The 25964-nt window shown below is 35.4% G+C and overlaps 1 protein-coding gene and 1 long non-coding RNA gene across 5 annotated transcripts in view; both read right to left on the bottom strand.

The window, feature by feature from the left end:
- The window catches only part of ltbp1 (latent transforming growth factor beta binding protein 1), a 161940-nt gene extending 139920 nt beyond the window's left edge, over positions 1-22020 (bottom strand). For all 4 annotated transcript variants that reach the window (XM_017351811.4, XM_017351812.4, XM_017351813.4 and 1 more), the window contains exons 1-2: positions 21343-22020; positions 20282-20352 (exon numbers count right to left, since the gene is read on the bottom strand). In XM_017351811.4, the coding sequence (XP_017207300.2) occupies positions 20282-20352; positions 21343-21665 (394 nt within the window). In that variant the 5' untranslated portion in view covers positions 21666-22020. The remainder of the gene's footprint in view (positions 1-20281; positions 20353-21342) is intronic.
- On the bottom strand, positions 4023-8369 carry LOC137489984 (uncharacterized). Its single transcript, XR_012393375.1, has 5 exons — positions 8272-8369; positions 7533-7721; positions 7133-7286; positions 6525-6620; positions 4023-4970 (listed from the first exon to the last, which is right to left on the bottom strand). It is a non-coding gene; the product is annotated as an uncharacterized lncRNA (long non-coding RNA).
- Positions 22021-25964: the final 3944 nt, after the last annotated feature.

Raw genomic sequence — 25964 nt, 5'->3', positions numbered from 1 at the left:
CAAAACCATTAAACATGACCCTAAACAAACCTTAATCATTAAACCTTGCCTGACCCTGTCAATCTGAAGGTCTATAAATGGATATGCAATAAGGTTACCCAGGCAAAAAAGCTCTGTCCATGCCTTTTGATTGCTAATTTTAGTTGTCCAGAAATCCAGAAAGCAAAGCACTGCGTTGCATTAAACTGCATAGGGGGTGGTTAATAAATAAGACATACATCGAACCAACAGAATTGGGCTCTTCTGCTTACTTCAGGCCGATCGCAGCAGGTCCCTCAACCTAGTCACCTGTTCCTACAGATCTAGGACACTTTTTCAGCACAGACAGCCAGGAAAAACGTATCTGTCTCTCTGTCATGCTGTGGAGCCCAGGTGAAATATTTTCATGTTGTGTTTTATCTGGCGAGGGACGTGGACGTTTTGGGCCATGTTCAGTTGAGGGACAAAATAGACTGAGCAGTCTTTCAGCGGCGAGCTGTGCACACATGCCTGAGCTCAGGAAAAACACTCAAACACTTCAGATGAACAATATGAGAAATCCAGGCTCAGAGGAGAGACACAAGCATTCGTCGCATTTTACATGTGGTAAAATTGTAAAACAAACTGTAAATTAGGCGTTAAATTATATAGCAGCATTAAATCTAAGCTGCCATAGATGCAAACAGCTTACTCTGGTCCTAAATTTTAGCTATAGTTTTCCCCATTCGCAAGCTCTACACAGACTTCCATTCTGCTGACAAATTAAATCAGCCATCAACTCCCCCAAATCCACGTCTGTCTGAGAAAAACAAAAATGCTCTGAATGTTTCCTGATGAGCTCAGTCCAATAAAAGATCTCAAGGAAAGTCTGAGAAGCTTCTGTATGCATATCACATGGCGAATACAAGCACAAAACCTCCTCAGGGAAGAGGAAACAACAAGGCAGCAGTCATTCTGAGCTCACTTCATGACCTTAAATCATGCCTGCTGGTTTTTCACAGTAACACTTAATGTAGTTCTGTTTCAGTTTTTAATATTTTAAGACCTATTAGAATATTACTTCATGACTAGGGTGGCCAAATTTCTCAAAGTGGAATACAGCAGTAAATTATAGAAATTAAACCCAAATGGAAACACTTTTTTAAATGGCTGTTCATAAAACTGTGGTAAAACCTTTATAATCATGACATGACACTTGACAGAAATATGAATGAGATTTTATGCTTGCTTATGACAAATGTCATAACGTATCATTGGTCTCATTTTATATTCATTCATTCAATAATTTTCTTTTACGCTTATTCCCTTTATTAATCAGGGGTTGTCACAGAGGAATGAACCGGCAACTTATCAAGTATATGTTTTACGCAGTGGATGCCCTTCCAACACTGGGAAACACCCAGACACTCTGGCATTCACACACATACACTACAGCCTATTTAGCTTATTTAATTAATCTGTAACGCATGTCTTTGGACGGGGGGAAACCAGAGCAACCCAGGGAGGAAACCCATGCCAACAGAACATGCAAACTCCACATTAAATTGCCAACTAACCCAGCTGGGGCTAAAACCAGTGACCTTCTTGCTGTGAGGCAACAGTGCCACCATGATGCCCTCGTTTTATATAAAGTGGCCTTAAATACTATGTCCTTACAGCAAAAAATAAATATAATTATTGTGTTCATATTTTATCGCACAACACTTATGCACCCGCTTCGAATGGTATCACTCGAATAAAAAGGCATTATTAGTGGTAATCAGCTGATAGATATGGGCCAGTAGGGGCCTTCTGCGCCTACTGATAATCATACATCCACATGGTTAATCAGCTATACTAATAGAGAAGACTCCAGATCCAGACCTGTTTTTACATTACTGTGATGATTGGGTTTAGGGTTGGGGTAGGGGGTAGACCTTAATAAAATGGGATTAAAGGGAAATTGAATAAATAATGTAAATAATTCTCGTGGTTAATCAGCTACACTAATAGAGAAGACTCCAGATCCAGGTCTGTTTTTGCATTACTGTGAGGGTTGGGTTTAGGGTTGGGGTAGATAATAAAATTTGTGTTAATAAAATTAAATTAGTAGGAATTCCAATGAAAATGAATAATGAATAAATAACTCTTGTAACTTCCGGCGCAGCCGTATGTGATCTTTAGTTGATTAACCATGTGGATAGATGATAACAGCCTTCTGATCCAACCAGTTGGTGCAGAAGGTCCCTACTGGCCCATATCTATCAGTGGTTATCATCAGATATCATCAGATAATCACTGATAATGCACATTTAATCAAGTGATAACATTCAAATCATCTGACTTATGTAGCTCTTGAAGTGGGATAAGGGTGAAATTAAAGAAAGTTAAGGTGGATTAAGGCGCAAGGTATGGGTTAACAATGTAATAATAAGTGTAATTATATTGTTAAAAACAGATGTAATTACACACAGATAATTAAAAAATATAAATACAATGTGAAAACATGTTCGAACAAAAAAGTACACTACCAAATGATGAATATAAAGATAAATATAATACCTAATATAAAGTGGGACAGTGTCATTTGCCCAGTTATGACACTTCAAATGCAAAGACAACATTGTTTGAGATGTCTTTGTTCTGACAACCTGACAAACAAATACATCATAACCTGCATGTGTATGTTATCATGACATTATCAAGATAACACAACTTGTCAGAAATCTGTAATAAACATGACTGTCACAAGTCCATTATAATTGTGCGATGAATTTTACACCAGTGAAATTAGTATTTTTCTTGATCTTGAGTATTTCAAAAAGACATTTTAAATGGCCAATTATTTTTATCTACTGAAAAAAGTGATCAGATAAATATTCTGACCAACATAATTTTGTTGTCAGAGTATTGTTAAAGGATCATGACAAAGACACTGACAAATTTTGTTGTCTTGGTAAAGACAAGCTGATATGGCAAAGACAGGTTGTGATGTATTTGTTTATGTCAAGTTGTAATAAAGACATATCAAACATCATCTTATCATTTAAAATGACAAAAGAGTCAATAACATGCATATAACCTTTATATTCACAGCATGTGTCACGCCATAACTATACAGAGTTGTCAGGACAGTCTTATGGACACTCCCTTCAAGTAAACTGTTACCATACAAATGTTCCCCATTTAAATACACATAAAATCATTACATTTTACTAATGAATATAAATAATTAATGAATATAAACAAAAAAATATATTTAAATGCAATAATAATTATAATAATAATATGTTATTGCTAATATAACAATTCAGATACTATTATTTTTTCTTTCTGTTGAAACCTTGGCATGCAGAAACAACAGGCATTCACAAGTTCACTGTTAACACTGCAGCTTGATGATGGAGAGCTGCTAGGAACTCATTTGTTCACTTAAGTCCCCTCTCTAAAAATATAAATGAGTGTAAATGTCAACATCATTTATCTGTCAGTTAAAACACGAGTGCACTGATGCAATCCAGCAATCCAATTGGTCTGCCACACTGTAAAAAAAAAAAGTTGAGTAAACTTAAAATAATTAGGCAACCTATCACACATAGCTTTTTGAGTTAACTCAACAAACAGGGTTTGAAGACCAGTGAACTCAAAATATTTTGTTGAATTCTTTAGTTCTCTGAACAAAAAGTATCATGTTCACCCAACAAGATATTTTTGTTTGCTGAACAAAAAATATCATGTTCAACCAACAGGATATTTTTGTTTGCTGAACAAAAAATATCATGTTCAACCAACAGGATATTTTTGTTTGCTGAACAAAAAATGTCATGTTCACCCAACAAGATATTTTTGTTTGCTGAACAAATATTATCATGTTTACTCAACAAGATCTTTTGTTTGCTGAACAAAAATTTTCACGTTTATTCAACAAGATCTTTTGTTTACTGAACAAAAATGATTATGTTTACCCAACAAGATTTTTTTAGTTTACTGAACAAAATAAAACAAACTGATTCATTATGCATTTACTATTAATTTTTAGGATTCAAATTAAATACACAAGAATAGTCAATTCACTTTTTTTTATTTTTAACTGTGTTCAAATCACAATCCAAAACATTTGCATACAAAATCAGCATTTGACATTAGCCGTGTTCAGCATTGGGCTAGTTTGTACACAACTAGTACTGAATGTTTCCAGATTTGAAAAGATTGTACACTGCCTCAACATAAAATAACTGGCAACCTTACTAAAACCAAGCTATTAGTGTGTCCAAACACTCAAACCAGGTGAATATACAATCATCTAATCAGAGTAAACCCTAAAAGCCACTCCATTCATACAGTCTTTAAAGTGTACTGCACTTTTGTCAACAAAGTACATAAAGTCCCAAAACAGACCTCAAAACATTGAAACAGTGGCACATTAGGAAGTGGTCACGGGTCAGTTGCCGTTACTGTGTGGAGTTTGAATGTTCTCCCTGCGTTCACGTGGGTTTCCTTTGGGTTCTCCGGTTTCCCCCACAGTCCAAAGACGTGTGGCACAGGTGAATTGGGTAGGCTAAAATTGTCCGTAGTGTATGTGTGAATGAGTGTGTATGGATGTTTTCCAGAGATGGGTTGCAGCCGGAAGGGCATACGCTGCGTAAAACAAGTTCATTGCGCTGTGGCGACCCCAGATTAATAAAGGGACTAAGCCGAAAAGAAAATGAATGAATGAATGAACTGAACTCTCGCAGATCATGTGCCACCAACCTCCATAAAACATGCTGAATCACTTAAAAAGTATATTTGAGTTCTTTTGGGTGTTCCATATTCAGTCTATACAAGAGGCTGAACAAGTAAGCGAAGGCTGCAGGCAGATGTGTGATATCCTGAAGTACTATGGCCTCCTCCAAGATTTTAGCGAGGTTCATCACATATTGCAGGGATGCAGAAGTGCCATTATCATCTTCCACCACAGTGAAGATTCCAATCCTTTAATCTCTGGTGCTGTGGTCTTCAGGGTCCGTGTCCTTATAGGAGATTAAGTAATGGGAAAATTAATTGATGTGTAATATTAATTACTACTTATTAATGTTATTACTATTATGCAAAGAAAATAAAAACATGTAATACTTTCGTACATACAAACAGTAACACTTTGAATAGTCTATAATATATAATAATTGAACAATATATTGACAACTTTTTAATATTTAACAATTTTTTAAACTTTTATTTTACATAAAATTGCAAAGATTTACTTTTATTTGATACAGTTTCAATTGTGAAAGTTGTTTATTGTCCTGTTTAGAATATAACTGAGCCTTTAATTGTCATTCATAAGGGATTTATAAAGCATAAATAGTCCTCACTTTAGATTAGGTCACAACTGGATGAAGTTAAGCTCATAAAGCATATACTAACATACAAAGTAACTATTATTACATACCTTAATATTAGGATATTTAAATGTTAATTTGAATCTGACCACATTCTCTTCTCTGACCACATTTCTAGAACTGCTCGATCGTGCAGATTTGCACTCTATAACATCAGAAAGATCCGACCCTTCTTATCTGAACATGCAGCTCAACTCCTTGTTCAAGCTCTTGTTCTCTCCAAACTGGATTACTGCAACTCTCTACTAGCTGGGCTTCCAGCTAACTCTATCAAGCCTCTTCAACTGCTCCAGAATGCAGCAGCACGAGTTGTCTTCAATGAACCTAAACGAGCACATGTCACTCCGCTGCTAGTCCGTTTGCACTGGCTGCCAGTTGCTGCTCGCATCAAATTCAAAACTCTGATGTTTGCCTACAAAGTGACTTCTGGCCTAGCACCTTCTTATCTGCTCTCACTTCTGCAGATCTATGTGCCCTCCAGAAACTTGCGTTCTGTGAATGAACGTCGTCTTGTGGTTCCATCCCAAAGAGGGAAAAAATCACTTTCGCGAACGCTCACGCTCAATCTGCCCAGTTGGTGGAATGAACTCCCTAACTGCATCAGAACAGCAGAGTCACTCGCTATTTTCAAGAAACGACTAAAAACTCAACTATTTAGTCGCCACTTCACTTCCTAATCTGCAATTGCCTATTTGAATATCACACTAACTGTACAAAAAAAAAAAAAAAAAAAAAAAAAAAAACTACTAACACTTCCCTTCTTAGACTTTACAGACCTGAAACTTGCCTTTAGTACTTATTCATTGTTGCTCTTAGTTGTGTAAATTGCTTCCTTGTCCTCATTTGTAAGTCGCTTTGGATAAAAGCGTCTGCTAAATGACTAAATGTAAATGTAAATGAATAGTTTATTAATCGTGTACTTAAGCATTCTGAATGATCTTAAAAACACCAAGTATTCTTAAATAACTGGTTTGTAAATAATGCAATACTTAAATTAGTAATACAAATGAATCATTAAAGTTAAAAAAAATACAATCATTGAGCACTTCATGTAGAGTTATGCTTAACAGAAAATAAATTAACTATTCGCTAATACTAAATAAATTATTTATAGCGTGCAGCTATTAAAAGTGTTACCAAGCAGACTAATAAATGTAGAATAGGGTATGAAAATGGGTAACTTACCAGACATATCTTGAGAAAGCAAGCAGAATTTTTACGAAGAAAAATTGGCAATCCCTCAAGAGCTGCTCTTTCTCGATCGGTGACAATATCAATGACCTAAAGGAAAGTCATTTACAAAGGGTGTTTTACAATCTTATTGTTTTGTAAGTAAAAATGTACTTAGTACATTTAAATGAGCATAGTATTTTATTCATGCTGTTGAAAAAACACATGGCTTTATTTTTAAAAAAGAATTTTGTGGTTTCCATACAATGGAATTTGATAATGGTTGTGTTGGCAAATTTAGAAAAATGTTTAGTTTCATGTGACAATTACTTTGAGTTAAAAACTACAGCTATTATTTTCTATTTTCCTCTTTGAATGTATTCATTTGAAATGGTCACTCAAAACAAGTGAAACATCTGTTATTTATCTTACTTCCATCTCACAATCAAAACACAACTTGACACAATTAAAATTAATGCAAAAGGGCTGGACAATTAAATTGTTGCAATTACGTTTTATTAGACTGTATTACCTGAGCATGAAATTCTTGACAGGACAAAATATGTTGCACATGTTAAAAACATCAGACGGGTGTATAAGAAAAAAAAAATCTTAATGAGTACCTGCTCATCCATCTTGTTTAAAGTTGTATCCATCTCTGGACCCATTGAATCCCTTCTTTTCTGTAGAGTTTCAGGAGAGGTGCTTTATATTAAGTCACTCGATTAACTGTCTCAGGAGATCTACATTACAGATCTGAGAAAACTCTGTGCAGATCTACAATATACAAAAAAAACATACATATTAATTTTTACACATAATATATATATATATATATATATATATATATATATATATATATATATATATATATATATATGTAAATGTAAATATTTAAATGTTCAAATGCTGAATACAGATGTATTTTGCATTACCTATAATAATAATAATGTTGTTTGTTATTTTTAGCATTATCATTACTACCTTGAATGAAACCAAAGCAATTGCAATATAGTGACTTACCTCTTCCTTAAAGTCCAGGTTATCTCTCTCTAATTTCTTCCTGGCTAAATCTCAACAACTTCTTTTGGGCAAAGAGAAAAGGTTTCTTGCATCTGCTGGTGAATGACCGTCAAATTTCACTGATGATAACAAGTCTCACCTCCTCAAGGAAATCTTGCATTGAATTATGTCATTGTCAATATTTCAGTCCTTTTGAGCAAAAAGAAAGAAAAATATATATTTAGCCCTTTATATTTTTTATGTAAATAAAAGCTAGCTGACTGTTAAAGCAAGTTGGTCTGAATATAATAGACATTTAGTCGAGCTAACAAATCAAGCAATGAATTACATGAAAATCACACGATTTTCACACAAATTACACAGTTAAACACGTCACCGTTTGTTCCACTGGCTCTGGTTCGAAGGGAAAAAAGGTTATGATGTGCGCAATGCTGACAGCAATCTAGATAAACAGGACATAATGTTATATTTGACTTGGATACCTGATCTGGTATGTTATATGATACTAATTGTATTAATCGTGAGTTATTAAAGCAAATGACTCGATTGAAATCGCTATTTGTTTCAAATACATTCACTCTAAACTTTTATTGATGTAAATAGCCAAAACCAAGTGCACGAAACAAGTAACTCACGGCTAAATTATAACAAATAGTTCCGTATTAGGATACACGCGCACATCAAAGCCAACATATCAAATAATATAACGTTAGATGACAACAAAAAAAGACATACATACCTATGATTTAGCAGAAACGTCGTTGGCCTGCTCTTAACTAGGGATGGCTGACGTGAAACTGATGTTTTGACACAGTGTCGAGATCCCGAAGCGCAAGTGTTTCGAATCACTGCACCGAAGCATGATCCGAAGCACCCAAGTCACGTGACTAAAGTGTTTCGAAACACCTAGTCACGTGACTAAAGCGATTCAAAGCATCGATCAGCTTAGAAACGTTTCGAGACCTGGTGAATCCTAATTTGACTGCCAAGGTCTCCAAATTATCTTTGTCTCAAATGGCTTAGAGCACTGTGGGTTTGCTTATTGATTCTATGCTTAGCATGGTGTTTTGGGTTCGAATCCCGACTTCGAAATCATGGTTTTATGTATTTTAATCATGTTTCTGTTTTGTGTAGCCTAAATAGGATACAGCTACAGTTACGCCATCAATTTAGCATCATTTTTGTAACACTGTAAAACAATAATAAATATTTTTACAGTATGGTTGGGTTTAGGGTTTGGGTAGACATTAATAAAATACAATAAATGGGAAATTTAATGAATAATATAAATAATTCTTGATAACTTCAGGCCACCGTTTTTGATCTAGCAACAACCCTGTTTTAAGACAAAAACAAGACATATTTATTCACAAATTGTTTATTCGGATATCAGACCAATGTTGAAACAAAACGATACAAGAGCAAAGCATTACCAACTGGTATTACAGCATTTTAAAACAACTGCTACTGACTGGCTTCGAAACCTACTACTCCTGCATGGATTTCTGACACCTTAACCACTGTACTATGTTACTTGAAGGGTTCCACTTTCACAAAGTGGGGTTTAATCCCTTAATTTGTTCAATCGTTCTTTGCTGAAGCTGTTTCAGTGCAATATATATAAAAAATGACCACTAAATGTCACTGTAGAGTGAGGTTTCGAAACGTTTCGAAGCTTCGACACATTTGCTTCGACTGTTTCAGTGTTTCACGAAGCCTCGCTTTGCCCACCACTACTCTTAACCGCTCTATCACGGTCTCTCACATCATTAATACACTGGTAAAATAGATCGGGCAGTCAGATGGGTAGCACATCGCACAAAAACATGTATACAATTATATACTATCGATTATGAAAACGATTGACACGTAGCTCCGCAGAAAGAAAGATGGTTCGTTTTGTCGCGCGCACGTGACAGGTACCCCCTGCAGTGAGCTATGGAAGTAAATTGCGCATGCGCCAGAAGCTTATAAGGCGCATGCGCCAACAAGAAGGGCACGCATCAACGCAAAACTAAGAATTTTGTATTAGTTCAACGAAATATTTTAAGTTTTTCACATTGAAGCACCATATTTGTTGAACAAACTAACTATTATTTGTCAGCATTTCAAATGAAAATATTTAAATTCAGTTAACTTATTAATCTTTGTTCAGAGGACTTTTTGAAAGTTGGCGTTTTTACAGTGCAGTTTATTTCAACTATTTTTACTGGTTGAAAGCTTCCGTAAATATTTAGTTTAAGCATAGAGTCGTGTTTCAACTAGGTTTAATGGTGCAACACTCAAATATTTAGTAGTACTAAATAAGTTATAATTTACAGACAGCTGTTGCAACTGGTCCTTGATCCACATTGTCATTCGCTAACAGAACACGAAGGGCTAATAAATGAACCAGGATTAACACTCTTCCTGTTCTGTCAGAGATAAGAAACTGGAGTGCAAGATCCTAGTGGTAAAATAGGAAGGTCAATATCCCAGTGGCTCCTTTGCACTGAACAATAATAGCAAGACCCAATGTCAGTGACCAAAGCTACCTGGATGACTGACAGCTCCAGATAAAACACTTTGAAAGGTTTTTGTGACCTGGAGGAACCAGCCAGGAAAAACAAAAGCTGCTTCCATTCAGATGATTTTCTTTGTTAGCCCTTTCTGAGAGAGGTGAGTGTTAAAACCCGAAAAATCAAACCCCATTAAACATTTAGCGGAGAAATTTACGATCAAGTCTATCTTGCGAGACAGGAGAGGTGGAGAGCGGAGACATAGTGATCCTAAAGCACAAATGGAAAGGAAGATATATAGAGGCAGGGATGGTACCGACTACAACCACGACTTTCTCATTTTTCCCCCTATATATCGAAAAATATATGAGCAATGAAAGCGATGAAAAACGGTTGACCCGTCATTAATCCTTGCCACTATGTCCCAGTCACTATATATTACATCATCTAATGCTGCTGTCAGATGAATCTAAAAGGTCATATTTCATTCTTAATTTACTTGAAAGCATGTGTACACAGTGGTGACCCCATCATAACACACGTTTATGGTTGACGCCAACTGTCTGGCACAAATACTGGGTTTTGTACATTTATGAGTGTAACCTTTTTACGAAAGCGCACCAAGGTTGGCGAAACATAAAAATAAATGGTTTAATGACACGATAAAGCTATAGCAAAAAAAAAAACAGCATAAACGCAAAATTTCCTGAGTCAGCAGAAAAGCAATCCTACAGACATTTACCGAGGTGCTAAAAAGGGTTTCCCTTTTCCACACTCAATTTTCCTGCAAGGCCTTCCATTATAAACGTTCTGTTACATTTCAGCTCAAATTTAAGAGCTCTCAAGCCACTGACTGTGCGGCTGACATCAAACTATAGACGCCTCCATTGAAAATAAAAAGGATGGCTTGAGCAGGAATGTGCTCTGGGTTTGCTCCAGATGGCCCACAAAGCGATTCATCTGCCCGTGTAAACAGGGAAACAGGGCCTCTTTTTGTAAACATAGCATTCTATTTTTCTCCCTCTTTCGCTTTCCATAATATATATATATATAAACAAAAAAATATATATATCACAAAAAATAATAATAACACTACTAATTTATATTATTATATTACTGATGAGTTAAATTCAGGGACACTATACAGTGGGAATTAGTGCTGCTGATTTTTTTATTTTTATTTTTTGTAGTTCTGGTGCCAGTATTTGGCAACAATCCAAATTTAAACATAACCCCACAGTATTTCATGTTAAATTACCTTTTATAAAAAGCATTAGGCCTGCACGATATTGGAAAAATCTGATATTGTGATATTTTTTTTTCTGTGATAAATACGATTTCAGAAGATAGTTGAATAGCACTATTTGATGGTTTTCTGGGGAGTCTAACCGTACGCAGGTGGATAAATTAACTGAATAATCACAATGCAATAAAATGCTTCTTAGTTAGTTTTGTCTCGTTTCTAGTCTAAATATATAAAAAATCTTATAATAAATCATTATTATCATCATCTTATTATAAATCATTTAAATTCCATATAAATACAATGAATAAATACAAATCAGTATCTCCTGGTCAACTATATATCAGACTGGACATTGCATATCTTTGCGATGTGACTATTCCAAATGTGCGCATTGCGATATCAATGCTGAAACATTATATTATGCAGCCCTAATAAGCATTTTGCAGAAAAAAGCTGCTGTTCTCTGCATCACTTTCTGTCTTCATAGTTTGCTTGATTTGTAAATTGCAAAAGCTTATTTGGATCAAAATGCCCAGAAAACCCCAAAATATACAAACAAGGGGTGTGACGACATATGTCCTCCAGCATGTTGATGTAAAAATTAAACTGTTGTCATGCCAACTTGCAACTGTAAACAGAAGCTTGCAAAGTTTCCCCCACCTCTGAGTTCTTCTGATTGGTCCACTCCTTTGAAAGTGACATTGATGAGCAGTGATTTTTAGGCATGGCATAACTGTTTTCAACGTATGCAAGTTTAAAAATGTCAAGGTTTGAAAGCCGCCAAAGTTCCTATGGTATATGTAAGATTTTTTAGTAAAAAAAAAAATTACAACAGTATTTCCAGCAGAAAAGATATCAAAAGATGCTGTTTTAAATTTTAAAGAAATTTGTGTTTTTGAAACTCATGAAGACAGCAGAAGTCAATGATTCATTTGAATTATTTAGCCTGACATGTTTACTGCTCATTTAAAAAAATATTTACACCATCAGAATCTTTTGTTAAAATATACCATCATCAGACCGGACCATGACTAGTGCCTAGTGCTTTTGTCTTGACAATGGAACAATGGAAATGTAAGACACTGTCCTATCTTGTAAGCACAAAAGAAAATCTGTGGTCCTTCTCTATACAAACTCATAAGAACAGTGCTTAAACAGGTGTTGTTTACTGCACCTGCTAATGCACAATTAATGTTTTCTGTTGTTTTTGAAGAAATTTGGGCTTAACCATTGAAAGTTTAATACTAATTACAAAGTTTCCTTTTTCATTATTCCATTTTTTTGTACTTTTGTATTATAAGAAGTTTTCCAGTTTTGTAGCTGATCGTGTTAAAATACTTCTGTCTGTAAAACAAACAAACAAAAAACAGAAAAAAAAAACACGCAAGATACGCATGCTCGTATTACATAAATGCGATCTTTACTTGTATTACTGCGCTTACAACATTTGTCATTGAAATAACGCCATAGTTAGTTGGAAGATCTGTGTAAAGGGCCTGCCGCCCTAGAGAAATCCTAGAGGAAACACTGTACCATCACACCCCTAAAACAAAACCCATTTACCATTCCTTTAAATAAATCAAGAAATTAGCCAAAAGTAGACAGCAGAGGTGAATAAAAACCACAAGTATAATCAGGAAAATATTTTCCTAATCTACTAAAAAGATTCATCACTTCAACTGATTTGTATAAACAAAATTAAACAAGTGACTTCTAATGATTGAGTCACTGAATAACTCACTCAATTATGTACTTTCCTCATGCAATTAATTTACTTATTTACTTAGAGACGTGACAATCAATTGCTTTGCGGTTTTGATCTACCTCTTTTTTTTGTTGTCCTGCCAATAATACAGTAAGTAGCTGACTGGCAATATGTTTACCAAATCAATCCTTTTGTAGTCCTTTAAGACATTGCTCTGTTTTCTTCTTTTTTTTTCTTCTTTTTTTTGAGCAGTCTGATAAATAGTCCTACTTCAATATTCATGTTATTAGTTGAACCAGGTTTGCTGTCAGGCTCAAGCAAACAGAGCTATATTTTTATCCTGTCCAAATGTTTACACTTTTTAAATAAATCAGCCTGTTTGAATGGCTGCTGTCTACATATTGAGCTGCGAAAAGATGAAGTATTTCCCTGACAAATTACAAACATCACTTTTAAGCCCAGCTTCATTTGTTAGGAACAAAATAGAAAATGTTGCAAACATCTAATTCAATCATACCCATACAAAAGCCATATTCTTTCTGCTTTAGTAGTTCCCAGACAAACCCTCGAGAAACAAACCTTTATCCATCAAATACAGACATTTAGAACCAAGACAGACTTTAATGTATGAGAAAGATCGCTTGGAAGAAATTGCATGCATAATAACTGTACACCAGCAAAACGTACACCTGATGTTCGACGCAAGGCTCCAAGACAAAACACTTTGTCAAAATGCAGCAGACATCCAAGACACAATCTTGGAGGCGCCATAGACCCTACACACAAAAAAGTCAATTTATCATTCCCGAAAAACAAGAGGAAGGAAGGAGGAATGTCACTGGAGACAGGGGATGTAGACACAATATTGATTGTCTGGGATGTGTGCAAAAGGTGGGTAAGAGGAATGTGCGCTGGAGGTAAAACTCAGACAGAGGGTGCTACTCCTGCTTTTCCCCCGGTGGCCTCCACGTACCTCCACACATTCAGTAGCCGCTTCTTATATAACCTGCTGCTGGCAGAAAAACACAGACTGAGGAGAAACTGATCCAGCTCTTCCACTAGGTTATCATTGTCTCAATAGCCTCAAAATTCCTCACCTTTTGCCCCAGTTGCATCTGCCACTGTTCGCTACAATGATTATATTTCAAGTTTTGCTCCTGTGTGTGTGTGTATGTTGCATTAACTGACATATTTAATTTATTTACAAGGTCTCATTATATATGAAGTGGACTTAAAAATAATGTACATCAAAAATAACTATGTGTGTATTGTGTTCCAGTTATTGTGTAGCACAAAGCTTATGGTGCTATTTAGGTGGGACTTGGGTAAGGTTAAGCACTAGTTTGGTGGTATTGATAAGAAGAGTAACTGAGAGTTAAGAAGAGTAACTGAGAGTTAACATTGATATTATAAATGTAATTACATAAATTAATTACACATGTAATTACACAAAGATGATTTTTAAATAGAAGTACAATGTAAAAAATGTATATGCACAGTTGCACACAATAAGTGTATTGTATAGATCAGTCTCAATAATAATTCATTTGCATTCATAAAATTCATAAATCCACAACAACAATTCATAAATAAAATTCCACAATAAAAAGCAACAATATTTCATATGCATCTAACATAAATAGTTTTAAATTCAACAGTATTATTGTGGTAAAGTATCTGCATCTAAATGTGAATTAGATAATACAGTTTTTTTCAACAGCTTACACAAAATCTTTTCTTGTCACACGATTTCTGAAATATCTCACTCAAAATGCAAAACTACAAACTGCAACACCCCAAATCTACAAAACCACAAGTTATTTCTCAGCCTTAAACTGAATTTTCAATTGTATAAAACCCTTTTTTTTAAACACTACACACAATTCTCTACCTAAAACACAAAAATCTAACAGGAATCCACTTGCTTTCCTTTTCCAAACACAACCAATCAAATGGCTACACTTATTCACAAGGTCGCACACACATGCTCCTCAAGTGTGCAAACTATTTCTTAACTAATCACGAACCAATCACTGCTTTAGTCTAGTATAGTCCAAAGTTTATGGAACACTGAGCTGTTCTGGGCCAAAAAAAAACAAAACATAATTTGTAGTTTTGCACATTCCCCATTTTCTCCTTTTCTAAATTCTTCTAAAAAAAAGAATAGAGGAATTCTTCCGAATTATACCTGGTGTTGTATAATGACCAACCCTATACCCAGATGATGCTTTTGCAGGCAATGGATGCTTCACCTCCCCGAGACTCACTTTACACACAATTGTGTTCTTTACTGTATTCTAAACATACTTTTGCTTTACATGTGTTCTATTTTTATTTGTATTTATTTTTTACATTTTACATACAGCATATATTGATGCTTTTTTATGCAACAACCACCATTAATGTTTGGTCCAATAAATATTTTCTGTTTTTTTTTTTTCATGTCTTTGGTGTTTACAGTGTACCTGTTACTCCTCTCTGCAGATTACTGTCACTGTAGAACATTGTATTGAAAAGCCTAAAGAGCAAAGAGCTTAATATTTAGAACAACAGTGTTTACATGCTTTATCCAAACATATACCATTTTGTTTGCCATTAACAGTTTTTCTTAGTTGATACCCACAATTAATCATACTTCAGACACACTGACTACAACATATAACTGCTGCACCAACCCCCTGAAACAAATTCTGCTAAACTACAAGCACAATTCATGCTTTACACTCAAATTTCAGGTTTAAAACACACTTTTTTCAACACTACACACAATTTTCTGCATTTGACACATTTTTCAAGCAGAAAAACACACTGTCAGTTGCCCTACTTCGCATACTAACTCATCATATAGGTAAACACCTGTCACACGTATTTGTAATTCAGAAATCAGAGTTAATCTGGTTCATAACTGATTCAATGCCCACCCACATTTTTTACTTGTTTATCTCCCTCCATATTCTCCATTTCTCAATCCTATTGAGGATTTTTTTTTCTGCCTGTGGATGAAAACTGTATGACCGAAATCCACACTTATTTTGTCTTTTTTTACTGTAACTGTATTCTGTAAATACTTCAGCTCATGGCATATGTAGATCAAGTTATGTGCAACTTTGTGTTGGTTGGGGTGAACACTGTGTACACTGTTTTTGTGGGAAAAATACAGTAAAATATATTTGGTACCGTGAATTTGTGTGCTTTGTATAAAAACAATATTCTGAAATATTTTACAATGCACTTATGTCGGCCTATGTACTGTCTGTAGTAAGTGTAACACTGAACAAAAAAAGGCGTACTGTAAGTCATTATGATAAATGGGGAAGAAGTGGTCATTATATTAAGTACATCCGTGATCAACTGGTTCTAATAAATGTCTATTCATGTGATGGTTTGTGTGTGTCATTTGAAAGCAAACTACGATTTTGAAAACAAATCACATTGTTTTGAATGTAAAGTTTCATTTTACAGGATAATTAAAGGTTTTCCCCAATGTGTGTGTGTTTTTGATTTGTGTGTAGAGTTCTGACAATATGAGACATGCTTTCAGAAAATGTGTGTAAATAATTAGGAAAACTGTAATGCAAGTGCTTCATTCTGATGTGAGTTTATAGCATTTTGAATGAAGTGTTACATTTTGAAGATGATAGGGTATGAGGCATTTTGTGTGTGCAGATTTGGGAAATGTGTGTAAAGTTAAAAAAAAAAAAAAAGGGTACACTGTTTTGAAAACATGTTTAAGCAGTTGAAAAAAAACTGTAAATGCATTTAGATAACAATTAAAGCAGCAAATTTTCATAGGATTCAATTAAAACATTCTGATCAGAGGTGATCGACAAAATGATATTCTGAAAGTGTCAGCAAGTGACAGCAAATGATTGTATTACTAAATGAGTCATTAATTTAACCAATTCATTTGAATCAATGATTTGTTCTGTAAGATTTGCTGCTGAATGCATTGAATACAGACAGTCATGAATGATATAAGATCATTGTACTCAATGCAACTAACATATAACGTTACTCGGCTTATTTAATTTTTGACAAATGTCTAATAATACTGCTAAAATTATTTATTTTATTTTACATAAAATAATAATTATTAACCGGTAGAGCTTTTAAAGCTTGTTCTGTAAGGAGTGTTTTGATTGGTGGATTAAAAACTCACAGCGATTGGCTAAACAGAATATCCTCCAAAAGATGAGTACCAATCATGTCCTTCCAGGAAGGTCTCAAAAATACTGCACTCAAATTCAAAGTACTTCATGCTCGAGTGAGCATTTTCAAAGCACATTTGGTGGTTCATAAGCACATCTAACCTAATTCATAAATGAGTGAGGAAAGTAATCCAAGAACTTCATATATACATAATTGTGTAAACATTTTAAATGTATTTATGTAAGATGCATATGTGTGAGCATTTGGGAAATTTTTACTTTTTACTTATGAATTGATGAATTGTGTTTTAAATTGATGAATTGTGTTTTGAATTTATGAATTGTGTTTTGAATTTATGAATTGTGTTGTGCATTTATTAAATTTATAAATGCAAATGTATTATTATTGAGACTGATCTGGCTCCATAGGATTGTACCAAATGATTCATTTAATATTAGTACATAGTACACTTAATTTAATATGTGGTAGAATAAAAAAATATAGACTTTAAAATGCTTTCTCTAAAGTGTTCCTTTCTATGCAAACTCTATGATGGTGCTCTGGGTTTGTGTGCAATAACTTGCAGATTAATTTTGAGATTTGCTTGTAACTTGAGCGTGTTGTCATATCCTGAGTGTGTGCTAATGTGCACTATCACATTCCATCAGCCACCACCCTCTTGAAATCTACACCTATGATAACACACACCCTCTTTTTCCAACAGCCCACATCCCTCCACTTCAGATCTAACTGAGAGCGCTTTGACTCCACTCAGGTGGGCACTGCAGCTGTCTGTCTAATTGTTGGTAAAAGACACTATATAATGTCTCCGTGTATGGCACTTTTAACCACAGAAACTATTAATCATTTCAGGAACACTTCAGCCAATGAACAAACCCAAAGATTGCATGAACAAAAACTTGAAAGTTGATCATACAAGTGTGGAATGTCATGAATCTGCTGAATTTAAAAGAGATCATTTATAACCATTTCAAAAGTGCACCCAGAAGCAAAATGATCATTCTGTGCAAGATCCTTGAGCTCCGCTGTCATATAATGACCAAGTTATCCAATTCCAATGATTTTCACTGACTAAAAAACTGTATGTCCATTATTTTCCACGTAAAGGGCATCTATTTTACCCCTTTTTCAAGATTTAAAATAAGAATTGAAAACACTTTGAAAACACTGTAGCTGTATTTGTTGCCTGTGCCTTTAATGCTAGTTCTCCCTGCCCACCAATGCCACGTGCCTGTCAGAGTGTACCTCAATCTCCACCTTGGCTGCGTCAGATAAACAGTACAGTGACAGACATGAAGGAAGCAGATCTCATGTAACATTTGTGAGAAATACTACAGTAAGAACTTTACCAATGGGTATTTGATGTATTTGTTGCTGAGGTAATAAGTCAGTGAAAATGATGAGTCACACACAATCACACACAATGTTGTTACAAAGTTCACGCACACAAACGCACACAGCGGACACACACACAGCATTCGCATTTAACTTTGCACTGTTTTTGCATGGCAGATGTGACAGGATACACGTTAATATCCACTGCTGTATGGATATCCATCATGTTAATGTACAAAATAAACCTGATTTAACGTCCACAAAACCAAGATAGAAGAATCTTCTTTTATAATTGTACTGACATGGGGCTGTGGTGATAAAGCAGTAAAATCGCTGTAATTTATTACAAACATGTACTGTTTTAAAAACATTTTAAACTTTGAATACTCATTCTTAAACACATTTGACGATGATTGATGATCACAGCCAGCTCAACAGATCTTTTGATCCCAGTTGCTTTGCGCACGTCCTGTCTTGTTGATATGATTATACGCGTTACTATGAAGACATGTTTATATGTGGCTGTGAATCAATTCGGTGGGTGGGGAAACGGCACTCCTACGTCATGGTGCAGTGGGCCTCAAAATGGGAGGGATTTGGATCCTATTTTAACATCAGGAAATTGTAAAAAAAAAAGTGACTTACTGTCTTAAATTTACCCCAAAACTAGTGTGGACACACTATACCTACACACAGTTCTGCCCAAACAGCTTACAAAAGATGATTTTCATCATAGATGCTCTTTAGGATCAGCCATTGTGACTCAAAGGAGTCAAGACATCCGGTCTCATTTACTTACAACCATTTTTAGCAAAACAAAAGAAAACAACTTATGTTTATATAAAAACTCATAATATATTTGATTGCCAATTGACAAGCAGAAATTAAATAAAATGGCATGGACAAAAAAGACAAACCATAACAAATATTGCAACGAAAAACAATGTGATAAGCAAAAATAAAATGATCAAAATTCATGGTTCCATGACTTGAAAAATTTTTTATATATATATATATATATATATATATATATATATATATATATATATATATATATATATATATATATATATATATATATATATAAATTCTCTGACTTTCAATGCCTGAATAAACCTTTTAAAAATTGGTGATATTCCAGAAACACCATTACCCTAGGAAGCCTTGAATGACGTATGTCCAGACACAAACTCACAAGTAGGCTGAAGCTGTTTGTTTAAAAAGGAGAGTAAAAATGCTAGTTTTGTATTAATCATCAGAATTTGACATACTTGTGGTTACTCTTTCCTCTTTCTTTCTTGTATTTAGCACACATTTATATCCAGAGGGATATTTTTCAACAACATACTGCAGTTAAGGCTATGGAGCAAGACATAATTGAATGTCTTGCTCAAAAGCACATAACACAGGTTCTAAGCCAAAGGGACATCAGTGCAAGTCCAAACCCTCAGTCAGTGATCAGTAAATGATGAGAATCAGAGTTGGAAACTTCATGATTCTTCCTAAATAGGATGAATGGAAGCAGCAATGTTTGTGTTAGAAGACTAACCAAACTTAATCCACTCTTCAACACTATTAAATTCAACTAATTTTGTTGACATTCTTAGAATAATTGATTTCATGTGAGACCCACAGTCCTTTGGAAACAATATTAAACTGAAGTGTTTTTGAACTTATTTTTGAGGGTGATGAAGGGCTTTCTCTTGTCCAAGAAAGATTTTAGAATAGTTTTAGTGCAGAAATAAGGCCTGAGAAAATGCAAGCACATGCATGACACAAAATCATCATAACTCACGTTTAGTGCAGCGCTGAGATCCTGGGGTCTTGCTCCAACCAACACAGCACTGCCCCCCACAGACGTTCACTCTGCAATGACATCAAAAGTCACAATCACACACAAACTGAATGGACCTACTAACCTTACTGTAACCCCCCGGTCAATCTCCTCGGCCACCCAGAGCGGTTTCTGACGTAAGTCTGCTGTCACTAGTGGCATGAGGGCCCGGGGCCAAAGCTGGTGGAGGCTCCAATATAATCAGTCCTCTTATTCCCACTGTACTACTTCATACTGTACTTCATAGTAAAGTGACAGAAAATATGAAGAAATACAGGCTGGGATACACTTGTTACTCAGTGTGATTGTAGGGAATGTAAAAAAAAAACTTTGTAAATGGCCTCCCGAAACTTTTTAAGGGGCATCGAGTTCATTACTAGGGGAGCCGGTAGCCTACATTTAAACTGGCTCGCGTGGCTTACTGAAACAACAGATGTTACTGTGCTTTTTAAAAGGTTACGACTCGCTGTAGACTGGATGACTTATCAAATTTATTGCTACTTAATGTCATGTGGCTGCTAACACATCATTGGCAATAAGGCTCCAAATCTCTAATGGAACAGTAAAATCATTAGTTGACTCTTTCTAAAAGTTTCAAAGCATGCATGACTTTTAAGAATATTACTGTGGTATCTTCAGTAAAGATAACTAAACTCACTATGAACTTTCTTATGATGTTGTGTTGCAGAGGTTAATTTTTGCATTTATTTCATTCAACCCTAAACTACCATCAGCCCAGTTTTCAACGAGTACAAGTCTAAAAAAAAAAAAAAAAAAAAAACAATTATTCATAGTTTGAAAGTTTGTGTATTTGTTAAGTGACTGCAAAACAACTTTGCATAAAGCACTGATAATAGAAATCCCTGCTCATTCATTCTGTATTTGCATGTTTTGAACTGTTATTCGTGCCTATTATGGTCAATTATTTTGTCAAATAATCAAGATCGTTTGTTAAAATATATAATGAAGCTAAAACATCCTAAATGAAGTGTTAAATACTTTATACTCGGCTCTGTTCTTACCCTGACACTTTCATGTGATGGCTGGATGTGTGTCGGCCAGACTGCGCGTCCTGGCGGATCGGAATGCTCGGGTTCTGCTGGTGACCCATTCTGCGGGTCCGGACCTGGCCACCGAAGCTGGCTTTCAGCTCCACATTGTATGAGTGTGGCTGTCCCGACGCTCCCGAGAGCGATGAAATGGAGCTCACGTGAACCCCGTCTGTACCGCTCGGTCCCGGTTGCACAACGTACAGTTTCCTGAAGCCGCTCTGATCCGCCGAAAGAAAAGCCGGAGAAATTAATAACGTAACAGAAACAATGATGTCCCACACGAGCATAGCCATATCCTTTAGCAGTCAAAGTGTTGGGGAAGTTTGAAAGAAAGCCTCTGTACTATAAATATACACTATAGATAGAAAGATACCAAAATAAAACTATAGAAGCGCAGCTCCACTGTGTCGCGTGTGAAGCAGTTGTAAACCCTCGCGCGCTGTCATCTATTCGCCATAAGAAAACACTTAGAGGCAAACATAACTTAGAAGAGGGGGAAAATGCTTGGAGTTAAAGAAAATTTCAAAGCACGAAACGGAAATCGGGGAAAACGGGAGTCAAGGCGGCGAGAGAGCTCGCGTGCGCGCGGTTTGAGCTCGAGCAGAAGTTTGAAAAGTCTTGGAAAACTTTGAGCGCGTGTGAGTGTGCAAGGGCAGGAGTTTGTGCTCGAACTCCATATAGCCAATCTCCTGCAGACATGACGTCAGGGATGGAGCTCTTATTGGAACACACATGTGGGGCTGAACCTTTATACCAGAGTCAAAAAAAAAGTTTGTGTATATAAATTGTGCATACTTATGAATTTGAAGGTGGGGGTCGTTTGTAAAAAAAAAAAAAAAAAAAAAAAAAAGTCTGATACTGTAAATGCAGCCATCATAAGTCAAGCTTGTCACATAGAGTGCAAGCATCAGCTGCACACCTCTTTTTGGAGGAAAAAGTGTTATATATAGTTCAGAATTGGACATGAACTTGAACATTTCCCAGAGATGGGTTGCGGCTGGAAGGGGATGTGCTACGTAAAAACTTGCTGTATAAGTTGGCAGTTCATTCTGCTGTGGCGACCCCGGATTAATAAAGGGACCAAGCTGGCCAGAAAATGAATGAATGAATGAATGAATGAATGAATGAATGAATGAATGAACGAATTAACTTTAACAATATTAGTACAAAACTAAACAAAAATCCTATTACAATTTTACAGTGTGCATGAATGCAACCTATACTGTGATAACGGCAGCACTGTGATTAAGATGGAGCTCATGTAAACAGAAAACCACAATTATGCACATAATTAGTAAAAGCGTGATCACAGTATGCTTTAACCACATATATCCCACTCAAACCAAAATGTCAAGATGTGAAAGAGAAAAGACTACACTTTGGGCTCAGGAGTTATTAAAGTGATTGAAATCTAATGTACGGTAAAGTATTACACTTTTTATTTTGTTTGACAGCATCCCAGAACATTAAGGACAAATTGATGGTTAAAAATATAGGTGGAAAAAATATGTAATTTTTTATTCAATGTACTAAAGGCTAAAAAGAATTTGAATGGGCTTTGCATGTAATGTAACTATTCTGTTGGCCTGACCTGCCATGGTGGTTGGATTTAGAGAGGTTTTTCGACTTTTAAACTGTCAAAAAATAAATAAATTCAACTGACAGCCACCAGCTTGGCCAAGTTAAAAGATCAGAAAACAATCTTGGCCTTTTTTAGATGGATTGTTTTATGACAAGGCCTATTTATACCAGAGCACAATTATATGTGTATTTCCTAGCAAAAAAGGATTTACCAGCTTGAAAATCCTCCAGCTTAATACTTACAGGGAAATTTCTTCTTGCCTTTCATTTTTGGTTGAAGTACCTGTTTAAAATTAAAGATTCTTCATTGGCATTAAGTGTATGGTTCCACAAAGAACTTATACTATCCCACCGTTTACTACCATTGAACAATTTAATTTCCCCCTAAAATATTTAAATTTTTAAAAATGTTCTTTATTCTTATAAAAAAAAGGTATTTTAAGAAATGTTCACTGAAGAGTTCTTTAGGAAACCCAAAATGGATCACTGCGAAACTCTTTATGAAACTTATATTATTAATAGCGTTGAGTGTGTTGTGACATCCTAAACCAGCTAAGTCCATCTTTAAGAGGCTCTCTTTTTTTTTTTCAGCACTCCCCAGCTGTTTCAACACTATTAAAACAGAACCCTTGATTTATTCTGCTGATTTACTCATTAAAGTGATCCTTGTTGTTCAGCGCAGTTATGTAATCCAAATGACTTTCTCCCTACAGCATGCCTGACTGCTTACCAGCTCTAAATCTGACTTTGACAGTCTTCTGCCCATGAACGGGGACCCTATGGCCTCCCTACACGTCGAAAACCGGATCCTATTAATACATGGAACATCCACACGCAGCCTCCACACACAAATAGATGAACATGCCTCCATTCTTTCACATGCTCACAATTGCCTAAACTTAGCCGAAAGTCGCTGTCCTCCTACAGATGCTTGTTATCTGGATAAGCAGGATGTCTTTACAGCATTACTGAAAGGTGACTCAGAAACTTCCTTAGATCAAGACCATTTTAGGCCCAGACTAAGCTCGGCCCATTCTAGGACATGAGTGGGTGAGACAGACAAGGAATACCATTCCTCATCAGCTTCAGAGTATTTGGAAGAGGACCTCAGACTGATTTATTGATTGCATGAGATCATCCTTCAGGAGAACCCAGTGTTTTGGTGAACATTGTTAACGGGTGTTAAACAGAATGTTCTTGTGATTTACATGCACAAACACTCTCTTCTGTGAGGAATACTACCAAACTAGAGTTATGTTTTAATCAATTCATGATCTCTAATTAAATAAAAAGACAGTTCCTGCCTCAGCTGCCAGGTCTAATGGCTGGAGCTGAAACGGGGATTCAGTTAAGGAACAGAGAGACAGTGCTGTCATAAAGCTATTCTTGGGTCACCGCTATTTATAGTTTAAAAATAATGACCATCATAACTAAAAGAGAAGAGCAGGACTGAGAGAGAGAGTACAATGTTAATGGCATGCTTCAACTAAGTACTTCAGACCACTTTCTTTTTGTTTTGGTCTTTGAATTCATAACTCGTAACAAAATTAGGAGAGTGTATTCAGAATATAAGGAGAGCAAGAATAATTCTAACTAATACAGCACCTTGTTGCCATGTCAGTTGGAACAAACAATATAGCCTACAATTATTTTCCACCAACAGTCAAGTGTGTAGACCTTTTTGACTGTACTTGTCTATCTGTGCGCAATGTCTGTTTTTCTTAACGTATATATTGTCTTTTACATATTTATTGTGTTTTGCGTATTACTGTCAACAGTGCTAATAGTATATTGTTTGTTTTTTGGAGTATGTTGTTGTATTTTGCACTGTCTGGAGACAGTACCTAAGTATTTCACTCATCATAGCACACATACTGGTGATCATGTGGAAATAAAAGTTATTTGATATGAAAATAAAATCAACCTCCGCTTCAAACAGTTTCCATTCAAACAGAAAGTTGTCATAAAATCTAAATAACTACTTACTAGGTGCATGTCTATAAACTTGAAACACTGAAATTGATTTTAAGAATATAAAAAACAACTAACTGCTGTCATAAGTTTCACTTGTAAGATAAAAAAAAACAAATTTTAACCTAATTTTAATTACGAGAATTGTTGATTACTGTAATGGACTCTACACCGGCCTTCCCAAAAAGAAAGTCAGAAAGTTGCAGCTCATCAAGTACGCTGCAGCCCCAGACTCTGACCAGAACCAGAAAATCAGAGCACATCACACCTGTCCTCAGGTCTTTATATTGGCTCCCAGTTACATACATAATATATTTTAAAGTATTATTACTTGTCTATAAATAACTAAATGGCCAAGCACCTCAATACATTACAGATCTGCTCACTGAATACAAACTTAACAGATCACTCAGATCTTTAGGATAAAATAAATTAGAAATTCCAAGAGTTCATTCAAAGCAGGGTGAATCAGCCATCAGCTACTGCGTCCCCGCTGCTGGAATCAGCTTCCAGAAATGATCAGATGTGCTCCAACATTAGACACATTAAAATCAAGAATGAAAACACATTTATTTAGCCGTGCCTTTACTGAATGAGCACTGTGCTTCGTCCAACAGCTCACACTATTGTGTCTTTCTTTTCCTTTTCATTCTTTTATAACCTATTGTAACACATTTTAATCTGTTTTTATTCGTTTTAATAATTTTTGCTTGTCTCTTTTATTCCTATTTATATAAAACACTTTGAATTGCCACTGTGTATGAAATGTCCTACATAAATAAACTTGCCATGCTTTGATTTAAAAACAGGTTTGGAAAGGTATGACAGTAAGTAAATGATGAAAAAAACTTACATTTTTGGGTAAACAATCCCTATAAGGCAGCTTTAAAATCCTTAATTTATTAACTCACCTTTCGGGAGTCTCTTCTGCGGCCATTATTACAGTAGTGCCTGAACTGTAAAAGATCAGTTTTGTCAAACACAATCAACTTTTACGGTTATATAAACCGACAGAGAACATAACACAAGGCCCATTGGGT

The sequence above is a fragment of the Danio rerio genome, chromosome 17 (assembly GCF_049306965.1).
Source record: "Danio rerio strain Tuebingen ecotype United States chromosome 17, GRCz12tu, whole genome shotgun sequence".
Lineage (NCBI taxonomy): Eukaryota > Metazoa > Chordata > Actinopteri > Cypriniformes > Danionidae > Danio > Danio rerio.
The sequence above is the reverse complement of the archived record's forward strand: the minus strand, read 5'-3'. Positions and strand labels throughout refer to the sequence as shown.